General features: G+C 42.2%; 1 protein-coding gene across 2 annotated transcripts in view; it reads right to left on the bottom strand.

The window, feature by feature from the left end:
* Positions 1 to 21516, bottom strand: part of AKAP13 (A-kinase anchoring protein 13) — a 425147-nt gene that overhangs the window by 120840 nt on the left and 282791 nt on the right. For both annotated transcript variants that reach the window (XM_089687654.1, XM_089687655.1), the window contains exons 9-10: positions 11740 to 11821; positions 5827 to 5960 (exon numbers count right to left, since the gene is read on the bottom strand). In XM_089687654.1, coding sequence (XP_089543780.1) covers positions 5827 to 5960; positions 11740 to 11821 — 216 coding nt within the window. The remainder of the gene's footprint in view (positions 1 to 5826; positions 5961 to 11739; positions 11822 to 21516) is intronic.

The following is a 21516-nucleotide window of genomic DNA, read 5'->3' as shown; positions in this document are numbered from 1 at the left end:
TGCTCCCACTTCCGCTGCGATCACCAAGGCGATCAGAAGTGGAAGTTGTCCTCACCCCTACCTGACAGGTCCCAGAACACTATGGGGCCATTCACAAAGCGTAGCTCTTCACGCGCATGTGCAGTGGGCACCCGGCTGTGGAGCCGCAAGCTGTCACAGCTGTGTACCCACACTGAAGATTCCGGCGCCAGGGAGAGAAGACGGCTGGTGAAACCAGCTGTGGTGAGGACACCGCTGGACCGAGGGACAGGAAAGTGTCTGTATTTTAAAAGTCAGCAGCTACAGTTTTTGTAGCTGCTGACTTTTATTTTTTCTTTTCAGGTGGAACTCCACTTTGCTTTAAAATGATCAGCTTTTATTCATTTATCTAAATCCTTTATTCCAAAAGGAAAAAAAAAAAACACTGTTTGCTGTCACTGCTGTAAAGTGTTGGTTGGAGTTCAGCTTTACAGTGTTACTAAACCCACAACAGTAAAATCAGTCTGTATATGCAGTAAAGCATGCTTGTCATACACACTTTGGAACTTAAGGGGTTAATTCTCCACATTGTGTAAAAAGGCTGTTTGATCCTATCTTCTCTGATCCTCCCCTTCTTCTACAGTCTCCAATCCATCCGCTGATAGTAGATCCCTAGAAGGCACTCTGCACATGCTCAGTCTGGTGCATATTGCTAGAGAGTTTTTTTTTTTTTTTTTTGGAGGGTGTATGTAATCGGCACAGGGCCAATTAGCAGCGTCCAGACAGAGGGTCAGGTGTCATGAAGCCTCATAGGACAACCAGAGGAGAATGAGAACTCCTCCTACAAGCTTTAACCAGTGCTCAGCCAGACACTGATAGAAGTCACAAGACTGCTATATACTGCTGATGAGAAAAGGTATTTACCAGTTTATATTTACTATTTTGTAAATTGCAATTCCATGTTGTTTATACTATGGGAGACTGGACATAGTGAATGCGGGCTCCTGGGTTTAGTAACACTTTAAATCGTTAGTCAAGTCCATCTAAACCTGCTAATGCACCTAACACTACCCTATCCCTAGGTGGACAAAGCTGCTGTTCAAAGTTGTGTCTTTTGGTCTTCCAGGTGGAGACCCCCAAAGGGGAAATCAAATAGTGGGGTGGGGTTATAGGGGGGACACCAAGAGGGCATGTCCTTCAAAACTACAAGCCTAACAGTATCAAGCCTGTGTTCAGTATTGCATGATTAGGATATATTGAATAACCCAAGTACTATATCTGTAGACCATGACTGTCAGTCACCGGCTCTCTGCCCCTTCAACACTTCCTGGAGCACTGAACTGTGAAGGAGTGGGAGGGGCTGGCTCAATCTCTCAGGGCCTTGCTGGGGGGCTGAGCCAGGTGCCTGTTAAGGCTTCTGGGTGGATGCTGACTATAAAGTCAGGAACGATCCAGCACCTGGACTGGCTGAGAGAAGTCAGATGACAAAGGGCTTTAGCTCACTGTCAGCTGCAAACGGGTCCCAGGAATGCAGAACAAACTGAAGTAGGGCCAAACTTCTCCTTTAAGTCTAATGATTTGCCTGCTGCCTCCTAGACTTATCTCTGTTATTCACATCTGACAGGTTTATTGTGCTCCATGAACTGCTCACTGTGGGTCCCAAGAGCAAAGCTACTGGACAAATATGACTGCTCCTCCCCTCCTTCTGCCCATTCATGGAAGCCTTTGTGTTATATGAGCTCATTCACAAAATCCAAAGGCTTCTGTGAATGGGCAGCAGAGTGGAGGAGCGGTTATAGCTGCTCTGTGTGCGTCTCTTCTCTCTCACACCTTTGCATGTCCTGTGTATCCCCTGAGAGTGCAATAAACTTGTCACAAATAAGTGATAGAGATAAGTCCCCAAGGTGACATGCACTTAACTGGACTTAATTTATAGTGTGCCTGAACTTTTTGCAAAGCTGCTTAATTCCTGGAATTCAGCTTTACAGAAACAAATCTGGGAAAATCTCTACAAACACATCTTTCAGTTCATGTAAGCAAGCATGTACAGTAAGAAATATGTAGACAATTACTGCTGATGTAAACATTTTGGTTACTGCAAGTTATTTCCTGTTAAAATAAGGTGTATGCTCTTCAGCAGCTGAGCAAATGCAAATACAATCAAGGCAGTGCAGTCTGCCAAGACAAATACAACCCATTTAGCTGGGTAGTGATGTCAGATCTCAGCGAGGGGAAGACTGAGATCATTCAGACCATGAGGTGACAGAATCTCCAAATCATTAAGTGGGGAAGGTCAAGGATGTCCGGCCATTAATGTTAACGTCATATCGCCTACATAGTTTGATAAATGCAAGTCCATGGAAAATGTTCATTTACATCTAGCCATGATTACTAAAAAAGTACTCTGCATTTAGTGATATTTTGTTTCATATTACTGTTAAAAAGCACCAATGCACATAAAAAATTACTTCGCTATGGGGGTGCACTTCTAAGAAAAATTTGCAGAGCTGTTCGTCCTGTGAAAATGTGTATGAATTCGGTCTGTGCGAATGCTGGTAAAATAAAATATTGGTAGGTGATTTTCTCTCCAGGTCAGATGTTCTTCCTTCAAAAGGGTATTATTAATCCGCAAAATACTGCACTACTAGATTAAGCTACTGACGATAATAAATAAGTATTGGTTTCCTATGATCACCACCTGATTCATGGTACACTTATAAATGAAATGTATCTAACCTGCAGAGAAAATAGCCTAGTAACATTGGATTTTATCATCATTAGCACAGCAACTCAGCCACAAAGTGGTAGGCCACGTAACATGACAGAGCAGGGTCAGCGCATGCTGAAGCGCACAGTGCGCAGAAGTCAACAACTGTCTGCAGAGTCAATAGCTAGAGACCTCTAAACTTAGTGTGACCTTCAGATTAGCACAACAGTGCGTAGAGAGCTTCATGGAATGGTAAGGATAGGTAGCTGTGCATGTTTATTTTCAACCACTTGCCGCCCACTCACAGTAGTTTTACTGCAGGCGGACAGCAGTGCGATCCTGTGAGCACAACCCATCACAGCAGCCGGGATATCATGGGATTACTATGACTAATCATAATGATCACATGATTTTATATAAACTATCATGAATGGATTGCCATTCAGGACAGCTTGCTTGTTGTTGACATGCTCTGATTGGCCCACAGCTATCACATGGTACCTGGCTATGGAACCTGAATGGAAAGCCATTCATGACAGCAAAAACTATTGCATATAGCAGTAATCATCACTAATAGCAAACTTTAAGCAATAACAGAGTACAAAAAAAATCCCTGATCAACCCCCCCCAAAGTAGTATTATATTCTATTGTGACTAATTATTCTGATGAAATTATGTTACAAAATAAAAAGAAAAAAAAGGTAAAAAAAAAAAAGAACCAAATGTTTAAAAAAATAATTTTTGTTTTCTTTTCACATACTGTCACCAGTCAGCATCCCTGATCACTGCCACATCAGTCACATGATGACTCTAGTACTGCACTGGTGATAGCATGAAAAAAAATGTGAAAAACAAAAACCATACTAATTTTATCTGTCATTTTCCAAAAAATTGTGACAAAAAAATTACAACTTCAAAAACTCGCCATGCCTCTTACTAAATACCTTGGGACTGTCTGCTATCCAAAAAGGGATCATTTGTGGGATATTTGTAGTGACCTGGAATTTTACGGTCGTAAGAAATGAGATAGGCCATCAGCACATCAAGATTGATCTATTCTCAAATACACTATACTGCCAAATCATTGGATTCAGGTGTTCCAATCACCTCCATGGCCACAGGTGTATAAAATCAAGCACCTAGGCAAGCAGACCGCTTCTACAAACATTTGTGAAAGAATGGGTCGCTCTCAGGAGCTCAGTGAATTCAAGTGTAGTAATGTGATAGGTTGCCACCTGTTCGTTAAGTCCATCCATGAAATTTTCCTGACTACTAAATATTCCACGGTCAACTGTTAGTGGTATAACAAAGTGGAAGCAACTGGGAACAACAGCAACTCAGCCACGAAGTGGTAGTCCATGTAAAATGACAGAGAAGGGTCAGCGCATGCTGAAGTGCACAGTGTGCAGAAGTCAACAACTGTCTGCAGAGGCAATAGCTAAAGACCTCCAAACTTGGTGTGGCCTTCAGATTAGCACAACAACAGTGCATAGAGACCTTCATGGAATGGGTTTCCATTGCCGAGAGGCTGCATCCAAGCCTTACATCACCAAGTGCAATGCAAAGCGCTGGATGCTGTGGTGTAAAGCACGCCACCACTGGACTCTAGAGCAGTGGAGACGTGTTCTCTGGAGTGACCAATCATGCTTCTTTGTCTGGCAATCCGATGGACATGTCTGGGTTTGGCAATTGCTAGGAGAATGGTACTTGCCTGACTACATTGTGCCAAGTGTAAAGTTTGCTGGAGGGGGAATTATGGTGTGGGGTTGTTTTTCAGGAGCTGGCCTTGGCCCCTTAGTTCCAGTGAAGGAAACTCTTAAGGCGTCAGCATATCATGACATGTTGAACAATATCATGCTTCCAACTTTGTGGGAACAGTTTGGAGATGGCCCCTTCCTGTTCCAACATGACTGCGCACCAGTGCACAAAGCAAGGTCCATAAAGACATGGGTGAGCGAGTTTGGGGTGGAGACTTGACTGGCCTGCACAGAGTCCTGACCTCAGCCCCATAAAACACCTTTGGGATGAATTAGGGCGGAGACTGCGAGCTAGGCCTTCTCATCCGACATCAGTCCCTGACCTCACAAATGCGCTTCTGGAAGAATGGTCCAACCTTCCCATAGACACCCTCCTAAACCTTGTGGGCAGCCTTCCCAGAAGAATTGAAGCTGTTATAGCTGCAAAGGGCGGGCCAGCTCAATATTGAACCGTACGGACTAAGACTGGGATGTCATTAAAGTTCATGTGCGTGTAAAGGCAGGCGTCCCAATACTTTTGGCAATATAGTGTATATACCTCATAGTTTGTAGACTCTATAACTTTACACAGACTAAATAATAAACACTGATTTTGATTATTTTTACCCAGGATGGATTTGATTTAAATCATTAGTGAAAAGGCTCAATTTAAATCATAATTTTTAAAGAGCAACTGTCATCTCTGTAAATTTGATAAAAATAAAAAACAAATCAGATTTAAATAAAAAAAAATTAAAAAATCCGATTTTTTTTTTACTTTTTTTAAAAAAAATTTTAGCCACCATGTTTTTACCAAAGAAAAGAAGTGGAATACATGCTGGCCTAAATATATGAAGAAAGATTTGTTTGCAAAGTTTATTTTCAGCATTTTTTTGTTTATATAGCAAAAATGAAAAAACCTAGTGGTGATTACCACCAAAAGAAAGCTATATGTATGTGAAAAAAACTGGTCCTTGATTTAGAAAGGTTGGAGACCCCTGGAGTAAAGGATTCAGCACAAAGATACAGAAATAAACACAATTGTTTCCCACTTAGTAAGAACATCAGTAATGTCAGTATTTAGTAAGATCAGTAATGTCAGTATATAGTAAGAACATCAGTAATATCAGTATATAGTAAGAACATCAGTAATGTCAGTATATAGTAAGAACATCAGTAATGTCAGTATATAGTAAGAACATCAGTAATGTCAGTATATAGTAAGAACATCAGTAATGTCAGTATATAGTAAGAACATCAGTAATGTCAGGATATAGTAAGAACATCAGTAATGTCAGTATATAGTAAGAACATCAGTAATGTCAGTATATAGTAAGAACATCAGTAATGTCAGGATATAGTAAGAACATCAGTAATGTCAGGATATAGTAAGAACATCAGTAATGTCAGTATATATCAACTCACCTTTGCAAACACCATTTCATCTAACACTTCCGGGGCCATATAACACAGATCGGTGTCACTCTTGGATTCCCTTTTCATGGTTTGAGGTTCTGAATGTTCTGTATCCAGTCCATCTTCCAGAAACTGCTGGCAAGCTAAAATTAAACAAGAATAATCCCATCTTACTTGAACATCACACTAAAGCTTGCATAGAAAATGTAATATGTTAATCTATTACATAAAAACCAATAATGCTACTAATAAATTCTATTTCCAGAGGTTTTTCCAGGGTTTTTTTAGCTTACAAAATGCTAGTGTGCATGGAGCGTAAGCTGAAAAGATGATGCATTCCTGACAGCCCATGTACTAAATGAGGATGGAAAGCGACCTCAGCACGGGCCATGGTCACTGATACTTCTCGCCCTGCCAATGGGGCTTGGTTGTAGAGGTGGGATTGTGGAGCAAGAGCTGGATTCAGAAGCGCAGCATCTTTGCATCTATTACTACACAGTGGGCTTGGATGAGCACTACAGACTCTGGCACCCGGATTCAGTGGATCAAAGGAGAAGAACAATCTGAGATAGAAGCGGCGCTTGTTGTAATCTAATGTTGCATACCCTGATCAATTAAAGTCAACAGGATTTTGCTGACCTGTGTTTGACGAGCGGTAAAAGCGAACATCAAACGAAGAAAAACCACCTTTGCATAGACATGAGCCCCAATACACATATAATCAGCTTTTGTTGCTCCTGAGATACATTGACTTCTGCTAAAGTGTACCTGTCACTAAGGCACTATAAAAGTAGCCACTTTGTAGGTAGCCTACACCAAGCTATCCATTCAGGTTAAAGAATATTAAAGGCTAAAGTTCTTTTTTTTTTAAAGTTTTGGATGGAGTGGAGATGGATTAGAACACCTGTGAGATTTTTATTGCCGTCTGTGCCCCCGTTATAGAGATTCATCCTCTCTATTTGTCCTGTTTACCGCCATCACCGTGAGTGAAAAAAAAAAAAATCACATTTTGAGTTGTCATGTGAACAGGAATAAAAGGAAAATCTTCCATTGGGGACACTTGTTCTGGTGACAATCAACCAGAGATTCCCTCACTTTGGAGGAATTTCCTGTTTTTGGGTATAGGACAGGAAATGAAGGGAAATCTCCCCAATAAGACAAGTGCCGAAAATATAACCCTCCCTTACTCTGTCCGAAAAAAAAAAAAAAAAAACTTGTGCCTTTAGTGCTACACCAATAGGCACCTTTTTGCCTTTACAGTAGTCCTGAACTAGATGGACTTGTGCCTTTTTTCAACCTGGCCAAGGTTTGGTTCACACTTACATGTGCAAAAAACACACAAGGTGGTGCAAACTCTGTGTGCATTATCACCAAACTATTTAGTGGATCCCCAAAGACCAATGGATACTCACACATGTATAAAAACACATCAGACATAAAATATGGATACTTCAACCATGGCCAGTGTACCCTCGTCAATGGAGCGCCCTTATTCAGAACTGAACCCACCAGGTACCATGTCACCATTTAAATTGTCACGGATCAAAGGCAGCCCTCCTCCCATCCAGCGAACCAGTGGGTGGGGCCTGATGGTAAGTACCCCTCTTAGCTAAAGTGCGGTTCTATCTATTCCAGCCTGATCCACACTGTCCACAGATCACAGTTCTGGTACATAAATGATTAGCAAATAAAAAAATGAAATTTAAAAAACTAGCCAATACATACACTCATAGCCGAATGTCCACTCAGCTCACCAACTGCACAAATATCAGAGCACATATGCAGGAGAGTGTGGATCACATTTATGGGTGTGGCCAAATACAGGTGCGTTTCTGCACATTGTAAAAAAGTAAAGGTAAAAAAACCTGTGCTGCGGGATCCACCCTAAACCCCTAGTCTACCCCCCCCCCTCATTCCCACCCAAGTCCGATCAATCGTTTTGCATGTCTGTGTCTGCCGAGGGTGTGTCTCCCTCCTAACTGGGCAGATTGATAGCAGTGGGAGCCATTGCCTCCCACTTCTGTCAACCAAGTGCGGGGCAGGGTTGAGTCGCCCGTTCAGTGTCAATAGATGCAGACAGGGTAGCTCTGGTGCGAGCCCATATAAGTGCCCTCATGGAAAGTGATTTCCATGGGGGAACTCACGAAAGAGGAGGAGCCTGGAGCACCGATAGGGGACCCCAGAAGTGGAGGATCGAGAACACTCTTTGCAAAACCACTGCACAAGAGCAGGTAAGTATAACAGGTTTGTTACTTTAATTTAAAAAAAAAAAAAGTTTGTTACTATGTAACATTCACAAGATTTTCTGACCTGTGAAGCTTGACATTTACCTGGCAGCCATTTTCCAAAACCTTTATACTTGCTGACTCAAGCTTAGGACGTGCTATAATATGTGAAATATGGCTCGCACCACTGGTGACGTTTATCTTTGTCCAACTGTTTTCTGTGGGGTCTTTTTCCAGCACACAGCCAGATGCTGGCATATTAACAGACAAGTCTTTCTGGTAACAGGCAGAAAAACTGACTGTAAATAATCAGTTGACACTCCCATGGAAAATTCACATGGAGCCTCCAGAATCGTCATGATAATAATGAGCCATACAGTAAATGGAGTCCAGAGATGGGGGCAGGAAGAGGCCTCTGTGTGAGGATAAACGCTAACAATGGCTTCACCAGAAAAAGGATTTAGAAAAGAAAAGTAACTCAGCGTTCAAAAGTCACTAGAAATATCGCCAACATTACCAAACCGAAGAAAGCCTCATACATGAGGTCATCAGATTTCTGTAAATTGCTGCTCTAGGTGTTACTCTCCATTCCCGTGAATATTTTATGGCCCACAAAGTGATTGCAATTTATCAAGAGAATCATCCAAACTCTGACAAGAACTAAGTCTTCAAAACCTATTTCTATTATTAAAAAGTCATCCTGTGCTTTGCCCACGTGACCAAGATAAAAAGCTTTATTTCCAGTGATATTACAACGGAGTTCCAGCCATTTATGTGTTTATTAAAAGTCAGCAGCCACAAAACCTGTATCTGCTGACTTTTAATAAACACACAATTACCTGTTCCAGAGTCCAACAATGTTCTCACCTGCATCGTCCCTTCTCCTCCCCACAGCGCCGACATCTCAACTGTGGGCACCAGGCTGTGACAGCTTGCAGCTTCACAGCCTGGTGTCCACTGTGCATGCGCGAGTTATCCTGCGCCTCCTGATTGGTCCGGCAGTCTTCTGGGACATGTGAAAGTTTCCTGGAGACTGTGGAAGGAAGGAGGGGGCTGAACTTTTGGCTCGCTTCACCGCAGCAAACTGAGCCGGAATTCGGAGCGGGTACTTGTCAAAAACAGGTATCCGATCCCCCCAAAAGGTGCCAAATATGCCAGTGGAGGGGGGGGGGGGGGGGAGGTAAATAAGCGGAGCTTCCTCTTTTGAGTGGATATATGATTTAAAGTAGTTCTAAAGGCAGAAGGTTTTTTACCTTCATGAATTATCTGCAATAAGCCAATGAACAGGTTGGAGACTTCTCTGTCCACTTTTAACTCTTTCCTGTGAAGACTAGACGTTCAGGGAAGCAGCACACAGAGCAGATGCCAAAAGAATTGACAGTTGTAAACTGCAAATGCTGGGGTAAGAATTTTAACAAACGGTTTCCAGGGTATGTTTATTTTGTTGTACTTAAAGCGGAGCTCCACCCAAAAGGGGAAGTTCAGCTTTAAGCCTTTGTCCCCCGCTCCCCATTAAGGATTGACACCTTTGGGGAGTGGGGGGGGGGGGGGGTACCTGAATTTGACAGGTACCCGTTCCCACTGCGATTGCCTAGATGATCGGAAACGGAAGTCATCCTCCCCCCATAGTTTTCTGGGACATGTGATAGGTTCCAGAAGACTACGGGGCCATTCACAAAGAGCAGCGCTTCTCACGCATGTGCAGTGGGAACCCAGCTGTGAAGCCGCAAGTTGTCACAGCCGGGTGCCCACACTGAATATGCCGGCACCAGTTGGAGAAGATGGTTGGTGAAACCAGCGGTGGTGAGGACACCGCTGGACCAAAGACAGGTACGTAGCTGTATTTTAAAAGTCAGCAGCTACAGTATTTGTAGCTGATGACTTTTATTTATTTATTTTTTTCCAGGTAGAACGCCGCTTTAATGTGCTCAGTCAAAAAACAAGGGGTTAATATTACACGTAATTTAGAGGATAACTATACTTTTACAGTTATCCTTGTTATGATCACCCTTCAAACCCAAATCTTACACTCACCTGTCCCTGATCCTTTGGGGTCCTTGATGTACAGTCCACTGAGAGCTGAACAACCTCTTCTCCAAAAATCCACCACACTCTCCATTTATTCCTATAGAAACCCATCCTCCAATGGCATGAAATAATTGGCTATTCCATATGAGTACCTGGAGATTTTAGTGCTGATACACAAAAGAAATAGAGCCCAGCTGGTAGGAAACATGACCGGGGTTTTGAGCGGACTCTCTCAACCCTTTTCAACACAGCGGAACCCTTGAAATAACTTTCCAGTCTCAGGGAACCCCTGATAAAAATTACTATATCTACAACTCATGATACATTAGTGTGATGGTCAGTGGGAAGAATGCTCCTTATACTTGGTCATTGGGAAGAATTCCCCCTCTAGAGATAACTAAGACAAGCGGTGTCAGTGGGAACTTATCTGACAGGCAAAAATTGCAACCTTTGGAGGAACTCTAGGGTTCCATGGAACTGTGGTTGAGAAATCCCGGTCTACAAGGAGCAGGTAAATGCAAGACTTGGTTAAGGGGGGTTAGTGGTAGTGTTGGAAGGAAGCTACTATAAAGGTTAACACTACTAAAAGTTCAGGGTTACTTTAACACCAGGCATACATGTATATAGGTCTCGCACAATAAAACTTGCTCTGATTATACAGGAGCAATTGAGGCTACATTCAGATCTGTGCGTTCCAAGAACATAGCTGTGGCAATAGGCAATTTTTGCCTCAGTCCTGAACTAGATGGACTTGTGTCTTTTTTAACCCAAGTAACATCCAAAAGATTCTCTGGACTGTGAAACTTGGCATTAAACTGGCAGCCATTTCCCTATACCCTTATACTCGCTTATTCAAGACGTGCTGTAATCTCTAACGAGCAGGGCCCTTTGTTTCCTCTTGTACCAAATTGTTCTGTAACTGTAATGTCTGCCTTCATTTTGTAAAGTGCTGTGCAAACTGTTGGCGCTATATAAATCCTGTATAATAATAACATATGAATTACAGCCTACACAAAGCTCCGGGAACACGCGCATAAATGCACAAACACAGGAGAAATGTGTGAAACCCGCAAGTTGCGCTTGCAGTGCCATTAACGCTTAATGGCACCCCAAACGTGGTTAGCAGACGCACAGTTTTGCATGCTGTAAAGCGAGCAACAAATGTCAAATTTAAAAAAAAAAAGCGTGAAGCTCTATGCCTTAGACATACAAGGACTTTTCTGGAGAGTTTGTTGCGTGTAAAGCAGCCCAAGCAAGCAAAAAACAAGTGCAAAAAAATGTGAGTTCCTGCTACACTAGGTGTGAATGGGGCCCAAAGGTCAAAGAGTTCTGAATCATTATCAATCCACCGTTATGCTTTTTAACAAGCTGATAACAGTATATGGATGGGGTTACCATTTCAGTAAATCTTGCAGGTCATGATCACAAGACAACTGACAGAGTTTTCTACTTAACAAGGAAAACCCCTTGATGTATGTTCCTGATCTATTGTAGTGAATGCTTTAAAGACCTTTATAATCACAAAACATCACACTTCCCCACAGATCACATACTGTACTTCTTGTTTTCATAAACTTATGTGACTTCATCAATGAATGCGATGCACAAATACAAACCACATAATAACTAGAGGAGAGCTTGTTTCAGCCCGTGTAACCCGTGAACTCACCTTTAGACTCACTTGTCTGCTTTGATTCCAGAAGAACCATGTGTGGACATGGAGTTAGTGAACAGCAGTTTTCTCGATTAATCTGAAAAAAAAGAATTAAACAGTCAGAAAAAAAAACTGTACATCCAGCTGGAGATTTAAAAAAAAAAAACAAAAAAAAAAAAAAAACACACAAAGGCAACAAGATGTATTTTATTAAACTGCGTAAAGATAAAAAAAAATGTTTGTCAGCATTTGTTTTGAGACTTGATTCACATCATGAGAAAAGGACTGTTGCTAATTAAAATACAACATTGGTGGTGAATCCACTATATTAAAGCAGAACTAAACCCTCCGATCCTTTTCAGCCAAGGAAGTTGCCATCTTAGCCTCTGATCTGCAACTGCCATAGTGCTGCACGTGTGAACAATTATAGCACCAGCCATTTGATGATTTGACAGTTTGGTCGAGAGCAAAAGCAAATGGGACAGTTCGAGCTTCCGGCATAACGGGAATGTAAATTTTTTTAAAAAAAACGTTAAATTGATGGGTTTAGTTTCACTTTAATGGCCACTCCAGACTCCGTTCCTCCTCCCCAGTCTGGGTATGACAGGTGTCAGCCATGAAAGTCCATCCCCATGCTAGTGCACTGCAACATCCATGTAAAAACAGCTGATCTCATGACTCTTTCAAGAAAGGTTTACTTCTAGTCTGTTATCTGATGATCCACCTTTCACTTCCGGGCTGAGAAATGCACCTGAATATACGCTGTACTGCCCTCTCAGAGCCATGTACAAGAGACCTAACTGTGCTTCTTAAAGTGGTTCTCCAGTCTCCCCCCAAAAAAAGTTTAAAGTCAGCCGCTTCAAATACTGTTGCTGCCTGTCCAGGGATCCAGCGTTTTCCTCACCTGAGTAGATTCTTCAATCGGCTTCAGGTCCAGGTGCCAGCATCTTAACTAAGGGAAACTGGAAGTGAAGCCTTGTGGCTTCATAGCTGGTTTCCCACTGCGCATGTGCGAGTCGTGCTGCACTTTGCGAATGCTCCCACAGTCTTCTGGGACCTGTGATATGTCCCAGAAGGCTGAGAGGGAAGGAGGGGGCCAAGGCAATTCAATCAGAAGTGGGAGTGGGTATCAGTCAAAACCAGGTACCTACAAGCCCCCCCCCACCTCAAATGTTAAAGAGGATGGGGGAGGGGGGGGGGTAGAAAATGCTCTGGCATTGGTGGGAGTAAACAATGCCATAGGCTTAGTGGTCACTGAGAGCAATTGTTCCCCATGTCAGTGGCAGGAATAATCTCTTGCGGAGGTGAATGGAATAGGGCCCAAGGGTTTGATAAAGGCAAGCAAAGGGCCACTTCTGGCCTGTGGGCCACAGTTTGGAGACCTCTGATCTAGAAGAAAGGAAGGGGAGGAGTTTAATCATCTGAGCACATCCTCCTGTCTGCATGTCCGGGCTGTGCACATATGAATTCAAAATGGTACATGAATTATCTGCCCTTACTCAAGATGGCCGCAACTAGAAATGCTAGGGGGGCCTTCTCAACAAAATAAAGCATGCAGACACGTATGGATGGGCAAGTTTGCTTTGAATATTAAAAATGAATTAAATAGCGCTTTCAGTTTGTGGAGCTCAGGTATACTTAAGTGTTGCTTTAAGACAAAGGCACATACTCCTGGTGCAAAGCAGCAATTGGCAACAGTATCCAAAATACTACGACACTACCGTGATCTCAAAAGTAGTTTATGTTTAACCGCTGGCATTACACCTTGCAACCTCTGCACAAAATAAAAGACAAAGCACAAAGAAAAAATAAACATCTCCGGATTAATGAAAGTAATAGCCACTTCTAACTGGATGCCACAGAAATGACAGCGACTTTCCTATGCCTGGAGCATATGGTTTATATGACAGGCTGTTGGCGCTGCAGCAAAGCCCTATATGTTCCATGCCAGGAACACTGCCAGGCTCCCAAAACCGTTACGACTGGAACATTCCCAGACTGCAATTGATTGTCTCAAGATTTGCTAAATTTAGCCGAAGGATGAATCACAGCATTAATGTGAAAACTTTATAGCGGGATATTTCTATAAAACGGGTCTACATCTGATAAAATGAGGTCAAATAATTCTGGTCTTCATTTTTCCAAGGAAAGCCGCCATTATAGCACAGAGCTCCACATACAGCAGGTAGCTGGACATCTCTCCCAGCGTCCAAAAGTAAACATTAACGAGGACGCCAAAAAGAGCAACAAGTTCTACCCGTCACCTGTCCAGATAACAAAGCTGAGGTGTAGGTTGCTAATGAATAACAAGCTAACCACATAACTAAACAGAGCTCCACAAGCGGACTATTATCCCAGCATAAACAACCACGGGTGTGGAGGAACCCGACACTTCAACACAAATTTCAGCTCTAATGCATATGCGTGAATTAAAGCTTTAGGTGTACGGTATGATGTCATCTGGGAATAAAATGTGGTGCCTAAAGTGATACTAAACCCACAACAGTAAAATCAGTCTGTATATGCAGCAAAGCATGCTTGTTATACCCACTGTAGAACTTAAAGGGTTAATCCTCTGCATTGTGTAAAAAGGCTGTTTGATCCTGTCTTCTCTGAACCTCCCTTTCTTCTACTGTCCCCAATCCATCTGCTGATAGAACAGAGCTTTGGGTGCAAGCTGCACATGCTCAGTTTGGTGTGTATTGCTAGAGGTTTTTTTTTTTTTTTGGGGGGGGGGGATGCATGTGATCAGCACAGGGCCGATCACAACTGTCAAGATGGTCAGGGGTCACACAGCCTCATAGGACAGTCAGAGCAGAAGGAAAACTCCTCCTACAAGCTTTAAGCAGTGTTCTGTCACAAGACTGCTCTAATTGCTGAAGAGAAAAGGTATTTATCGGTTTATATTTACTAAAATAATTGCACTTCCATGTTCTGTGTACTGTGGGAGACCAGATATGATGAATGCAGGGTCCGGGGTTTAGTGACACTTGAAAACAGAACTACACTGCATCTGCACACCACAAACCAAAAACATGATTTAATTCATTTTTAATATTCAAAGCAAAATCCTCCATCCATCCAGGTCTCCATGTTTTATTTTAAGAAATTACTTTAAAAAACCCTCCCCCTAGCACTTCTGGCTGTGGCCGCCTTGAGTTTTGCAGATGATTCCTGGAATCCATCTGGCCTTAGCTCAGGCACAAAAGGCAGGAGAGTGTACTCAGCTGAGAAAACCCCTCCTCCCTTCCAGAAGACTCCTGGGATGTATGAGATCATTTTCTCTGGGATGTAACTGTAGAAACGTATAAGAATAGTTTAAGGCTAGGTTCCCACCTATGCAGTTTGCGTTTGATCCATTTCTGCAGTGCTTTTTGCGGTGCGTTTTGCATTTTTTCTTCAACTTGTTGCTGGGCAGAATAAAATGCAAAATGAATCAAAAACGCATAATGGTACATGGTATAGCAGTCACATATCGGGAGAACGAGCTGTTGGGTTTTCATATTTTTTAATGAACAGTTCTACCAGACACTTATTCTTACTCAATATGTTCCCAGCCATTTTATCAGGCTTTCAGACAAACATTTTCGGTTGCCAAGAGTAAGGTATTACACATTGGTTTAAAGTCTATTTAGACCATGGTATAGAAATGTACAAATAAAATGCCTCTCAGTCAACTTAATATAAAGTTGCATATCAGGTCATAAACAAAACAGATTCTCCATAAGACTGCATTGACATCTGAGTGCTTTGCAGCTTAAATCTACAAAAACATCCAAACGCCAAAAATCAATTGAATATTATGGTACCTGTTTGCACTTGAGAACTCATGCCTGTCGCTTCAGGTCAGACTTTTAAAGAGTTCGATCAAAAAAAAAAAAAAAGCATCTTTACAATGTCATTGAGAAAAAAAGCATAAAAAAAAAAAAAAAAAAAAAAAAAAACTTTAGCACAGAAATACTTAGAAGAACACAAAATCTTTTTGAGTTACCTTAATAAGCACCACATCAACAGTTCTGTCGACTTTGGAGATGTCGCACAGGCTGTATCGTCTTTTGTGCCTCTCGTACATTCTCCTGACTCTCAAAGAAAGTGTTCAGAGAAAGTCCAGACAGTCCAAACTGAAGACTACACATGTGAGAAGAGACTGTTGCTCCAAGCACTCCTACCTCCCGAAAGTCAAGAGCCACAACATCACTGCTTTCCCCGACAGGAAAAACATTTCCACCACTGGACTGGAGCAAGCATTTTCTCTCCACTGAGATAACAAGCAATGCACAACTGAAAAAACAAGGCAAATAAACTACGGCAGCTCTGAAGACAAACACCTCCGTTCCACCAACGTACAAACAAACTCTAGAATTGCCGTAAACCCCAACGAAAGAAGAGAACACAAGTTATTGTCTAGACGTGACTTCAACATCTCACTCGTAGGCATGCAAAGAAACGAAGAGGAAAATCCACTGAAGGCGTTTTTTCACATCCAGGGTAAGACCTGTTTTAAGAAGTGAAATCTGAGACAACTGCTGCAGAAGCCTTCTAAAAGCTTTACCATATTCCAGCCGAAAAAGAGAGCCCCCTTTTTTTTATTCAAATGTGCATTATTTCCAATCACATCTCACAAGAAGAGAAGAAAAGCCACTCCTTTGTGGACGTCATCGTTTCGTCTTTTCCACTCTGCCCTGAGGTTCATTAAGATCTGAATCATATTTCCATAACAGACATTACAGATAATCACTTGTGAGCACCAAGAAGGGAAGAAAAGAACCGCTGCAACCAATGGTAGACTCCAAAGTGTTTGTGATCCTTTGCAATGTCTTCTGTACTCTGAAAAACAGTCTAAATGTATCTTTCTGACATAAAACTGAAATAAAAAATTCCCACAAAAGCCAAAGAAGAAGTGAGCAGCCAGCTTCCCTATACGGGGAAACAATGATTCACATGCATGAAAGAGGAAATCTACAAGTCTTCCTGAACACGAGAGCAGACGAGCCTCGAACTAGCAGAAGAAACATTTTTACAAAAAGGAACAGAGGACCTGTGTATTTCTCGCTGTCATTTTCGTGACAGGACTCTACCAGTCTAATTTGCTTCTGTCAATGCTCTCATTCACATCAGCTGGGGCCCATGAAGTGACCCTGCCACATGGTTTCCTGTATTCTGACTGTTCCACCCTTTCCTCCCCCTCCCTGCAGCATCCACACTCCCTGTATCCCCTCTCATGGGAGACAGAGCTTTCCGTAGAGCTTTTAGCCACTGTTCTTCCATCTAAGCGGAGACCTTGGAATGGAAAGAGGAGGGGAGGGGGGTGCACACGCACATACAGTGGTAAGGTAAAGAAAACAGAGGATTCCCCAGCCAACCCTCGGGTTTAGGATTACAAAGCAAGCAGGATTTTCTTTTTTTTCATACAGTAAATACATACATTGCATTTAAAAAAAATGTACATACATGCAACAGCTAGTGTTCTTAAATGGATAAAGAAGTATAAAGCCATCTATAAAAAAAACAACTTACAGATGTTTATAAAAGAAAGTGTAGGGCTAAAACCACACAGGGGTATTGTGAACTATTCTTAGTTTCCGAGCTGCGTGTTATGTCTCTAAACTGTGTACTTTTACTATAGCAGCCTTCATTAAATGGCAGACCATGGTCTGGACACGGACCGAGTGACACTCCAGTCTGGATCTTCAGCCCGCCAGTCTGCAGCCAGATCCCCACTGCATAGCAGTCGTTAGCTGCTAGGACCACCAACTTCCTAGCAACCAATGACATCCCATGTGTGCCATGCTCCCTGCAGCAAGCTTCTTTGCCCAGCTTCTGACCCCTGCATTATGCTTCTTCTCCCAGCTCCCACCCCTTGCCTTCCTGGTAGAAGGGACATATGCGTCATGTACACTGTTAACTGATGGATTCTACCAACCTATAGGTGCACGCTTGATGGGTCACAACTGATGCATATGAATACTCTGAATTGCATACCTGATGTAAAGCGGTATTTTGATGGGCACAGAAGTCCTCAAAACGCGTCAGCCTTTTGGATGTCTATACTCCCTATTGCGGACTGTTACTCAGCGCGGTGTTGACCCAGCTGTTCTTTATGATGTGCCTTGACTATATTGTCGTTTGTGAGTACAACACATACTTTATTTTTTATTAAACATTTTTTATGGTAATGCACTAGGCCTGTGCGCCCTCTGTTTTTTCTTTCCTCCTTTTGATGGGCACACCTGATTTAAAGGGGCACTTTGATGGGGCACCTAATGTAAGGGGGCACTCCGATAGCACAAACTTTGGACTCAAAGAATTTTGGCAACTGGACCTCCTTAAATTTATATTCAATACCCCTGTACTATAGCATGAGTGAGCGATTGAAAGTTGTCACCCCCAAAAAAACCTACAAAAGTCTCTATTATTGCTTGTGATCTCCCTTCCTGCGTTTTCAGTGTGTTCTCGCATGTCGAAGGTAGGGCAGCCTATTTATTTTAAAAAAAGCTATGACACCATACAGTTTTGTGCATGTAGGCTGGCGGGGGTAGATATTTCTGGGGAAGTGTGAACAAGTTTTAACTAGCCAACTATTGCCATGGTCTCTGTAGAGGTGGTCTTCAGGTCTATGAAGTAGGGGTAACCACATGTCCGGCACCAAAATGTAGGCTGCTGTGTGCGTGTTTAAGGGGGGGGTTGAATCATGTGGGTAGAGATGTAAGTGGACTTTCCTCCATGTTCCGATCATTGAGTGCCAAGTTGTGGGGTCACACAAGAGGACTAACCCCACCCTCCCAGAGTGGGTCACTTGCTATGCTCATGGGGTACCTTTACTGTGTCATGCTCATCATGAAATAACTTTGGCATTACAATCAACCAAAGGCAACAGTCTATAACGTAGGCTTGGCTGTCCCAGTGTTCCTGTACAGGTGAAGTACATGACAAGGAAAGACCATTGTAGTGGATCTCCAGAACTGGAGTCTTCAGGGCGGTCTACAGGTTCCAGCAGTTCCCCTACATGTTGACGTGATACAAGACACAGGCCTCGACAATAAGTCAGGTGACTGCAGCTGCGGGTCCAAGCCCCTCCAATCCCTTTGACCTTGGGATCCGGACCCCAGTCCCTTTTAGATGCCGCAGGATCAGGAAGCCAGAACCAAAAAGCCAGCCCGGGCAGTGCAGCACAACAATTACCTCCCTCCCAGCCGGGACAGCAAACTGGCTAAAACTAACGGTAGGCACTTGCCTACATGCGCATTAGCAGATGTCTGGAGATGACATTAACAATTAATGGCACTGCCATGCGTCTGCTGAAGGACAGACTTTCTGTGCCTGTCAGGAAGGGATGCAATTTTGCATGCGATCCTGAAACACAAATTTGTAAAACACGATGTTAAATTTTACTCAAAAAGTTTACTCATAAAAAAATGAAACAAACAAAATCAGCACAAGGGACATTGCTCACCACTGATGTAACGTGTCTCTTTTGCTATTATCTCATCCTTTAGTTGAACTGCTCTTCCTCCAACCCTCCACAATTTTCTGATGTGGCAGGAATTAATGGAGCCAATGGATCTGTCACGGGCTCTCATTAAAAGTGCCTGTCTACACCCACCCTTTCTGCCCCTCTCCTCCATTCAAAAACGCCATCACAACAGCTTCTATAAATGAAATATGCTCTATGACTGGAGGAGGCAGACCTTCAATCATACGCCTGTCCTCCATTCACAGATCACGTTTCACTCATAGAAGCTATAGTAACGGCTTTTATGAATGGAGGAGCTGGGTGGAAAGGCTGGCATAGTCAGGCACTCTTCACGAGAGCTTGTCACAGCTCTGTCGGCTCCAATAACCCACCATGAAAGGAAGATTATAGCAGGGGCAGATCTGCCTATAGTTCCACTTTAAGCGCTATGGATGGAGACCAATTACTCTCTAAAGGAAGAATGGCTGCCTGTGGTGTAATCTATAGAACAACTTGTGCTCGATCTTAAAGTAATATTAAAAGGCAATTAAAAAACCCCCCAAACATGTTAAAACGTACCTGCGATCCTCCTCTTCTCGGGTCCCCCACCAGTGCTCCTGGTTCCTCCCTCCTGCCGAGTGCCCTCAGAGCAAGATGTTTGCTATGGGTGCTCCTGAGCCGCTGCTTTGCATGTCTATTTACACACAGAGCTGTGGCTTGACCCCCACCCCCTCTCTCTCCTCATTGGCTCACTGGCTGTGATTGTCTCAGCTAATTAATGTATTAAGGTAATATACAGAAAGGTGCAGCGCTAAAATAGTAATGGCAATAATAATGATAAATCAGTAAAATCAATATATAAATTGTATCCAATATGAATAAATGAAATATGGATTATGGATAAAATATGGGTAAAATAGTTCCAATGGTATATAAAACAGTAAAAATGGACTCTTGTGCTCTGGTAACTCTGGACCCGGCGTCAGTGCAATATTGATGTAAGTAATGCGCACTCACCGCACGCGCATGTATAATGAGCCTTATGTTAATAATCCAGATATCATCAGAAGGAGGGGGTCAGGAACTGGACCCCCCTCTGAAGACATGCTTGAGCACGATACGTGTCAGGAGGAGCCATATCACGCAGTGACGTCACGCCGCCGGAGCAACGTGGAGCTCCGACGGCCATCTTTTAAAACCGGACGGTTAGTCCTGTGTATACTGCATGCTATTTTTATACCTTTGATGCATCTGATCATATCGTCCTAATAAAATTTATCCATACAAAAAACTTCATCAAAAGTGGAGTTGCTCTTTAAATTCTGGTTGTTCTGTAGGTTATTTTTATATCTTTATACAATAACCACCTCCAACTATTGAGACTCCCCCACAACACAAATCAACACCCTTCCCTAAAGGTATACAAAATTATATCAGTGAAAATGTGTTTTTATATAATTTATCCAAAATATAAAATAAAATATAACTCGTGAATTCAATCCCTAAATATATCATCCAATATTCATCTTAATCCCTCAATGTCTTTATGAAAAAAATAAATAGTCCACTCCAAAATTAAAGTCCAAAACAAAAATCCACTCAAAAAAGATCAGGCCATTCTTCCACCGAATCCACCTCAAAAAAAGGAAATTCATATAGTGCATTACCTTTTATAAAATAAAATTATCAGCTTCATATAAATTATATAGTGAATCAGTGAAAAACCAGTGAAAAAAACGTGAACAAACAGTGAAAAATAAGTGTATATAACACTCTTTAGTGCCACACCAAAACCAATTCAAACTGGTGTACACTTCTATTTGCAGTAAGGGTACCCTTAGGGTACCCTTACTGCAAATAGAAGTGTACACCAGTTTGAATTGGTTTTGGTGTGGCACTAAAGAGTGTTATATACACTTATTTTTCACTGTTTGTTCACGTTTTTTTTCACTGGTTTTTCACTGATTCACTATATAATGTATATGAAGCTGATAATTTTATTTTATAAAAGGTAATGCACTATATGAATTTCCTTTTTTTGAGGTGGATTCGGTGGAAGAATTGGCCTGATCTTTTTTGAGTGGATTTTTGTTTTGGACTTTAATTTTGGAGTGGACTATTTATTTTTTTCATAAAGACATTGAGGGATTAAGATGAATATTGGATGATATATTTAGGGATTGAATTCACGAGTTATATTTTATTTTATATTTTGGATAAATTATATAAAAACACATTTTCACTGATATATTTTTATATCTTATGGTAGAGATGGTTACAGCGATAAGGCCTCATTCACAGGGTCTGGCAAAGAAATCCCAACACTTTCCAACTGCCAG

This window comes from Staurois parvus, unplaced genomic scaffold, assembly GCF_062004578.1.
Source record: "Staurois parvus isolate SC_StPar_1 unplaced genomic scaffold, SC_StPar_1.0 ptg000432l, whole genome shotgun sequence".
Lineage (NCBI taxonomy): Eukaryota > Metazoa > Chordata > Amphibia > Anura > Ranidae > Staurois > Staurois parvus.
This window is presented reverse-complemented; position numbering and strand designations above follow the sequence as displayed.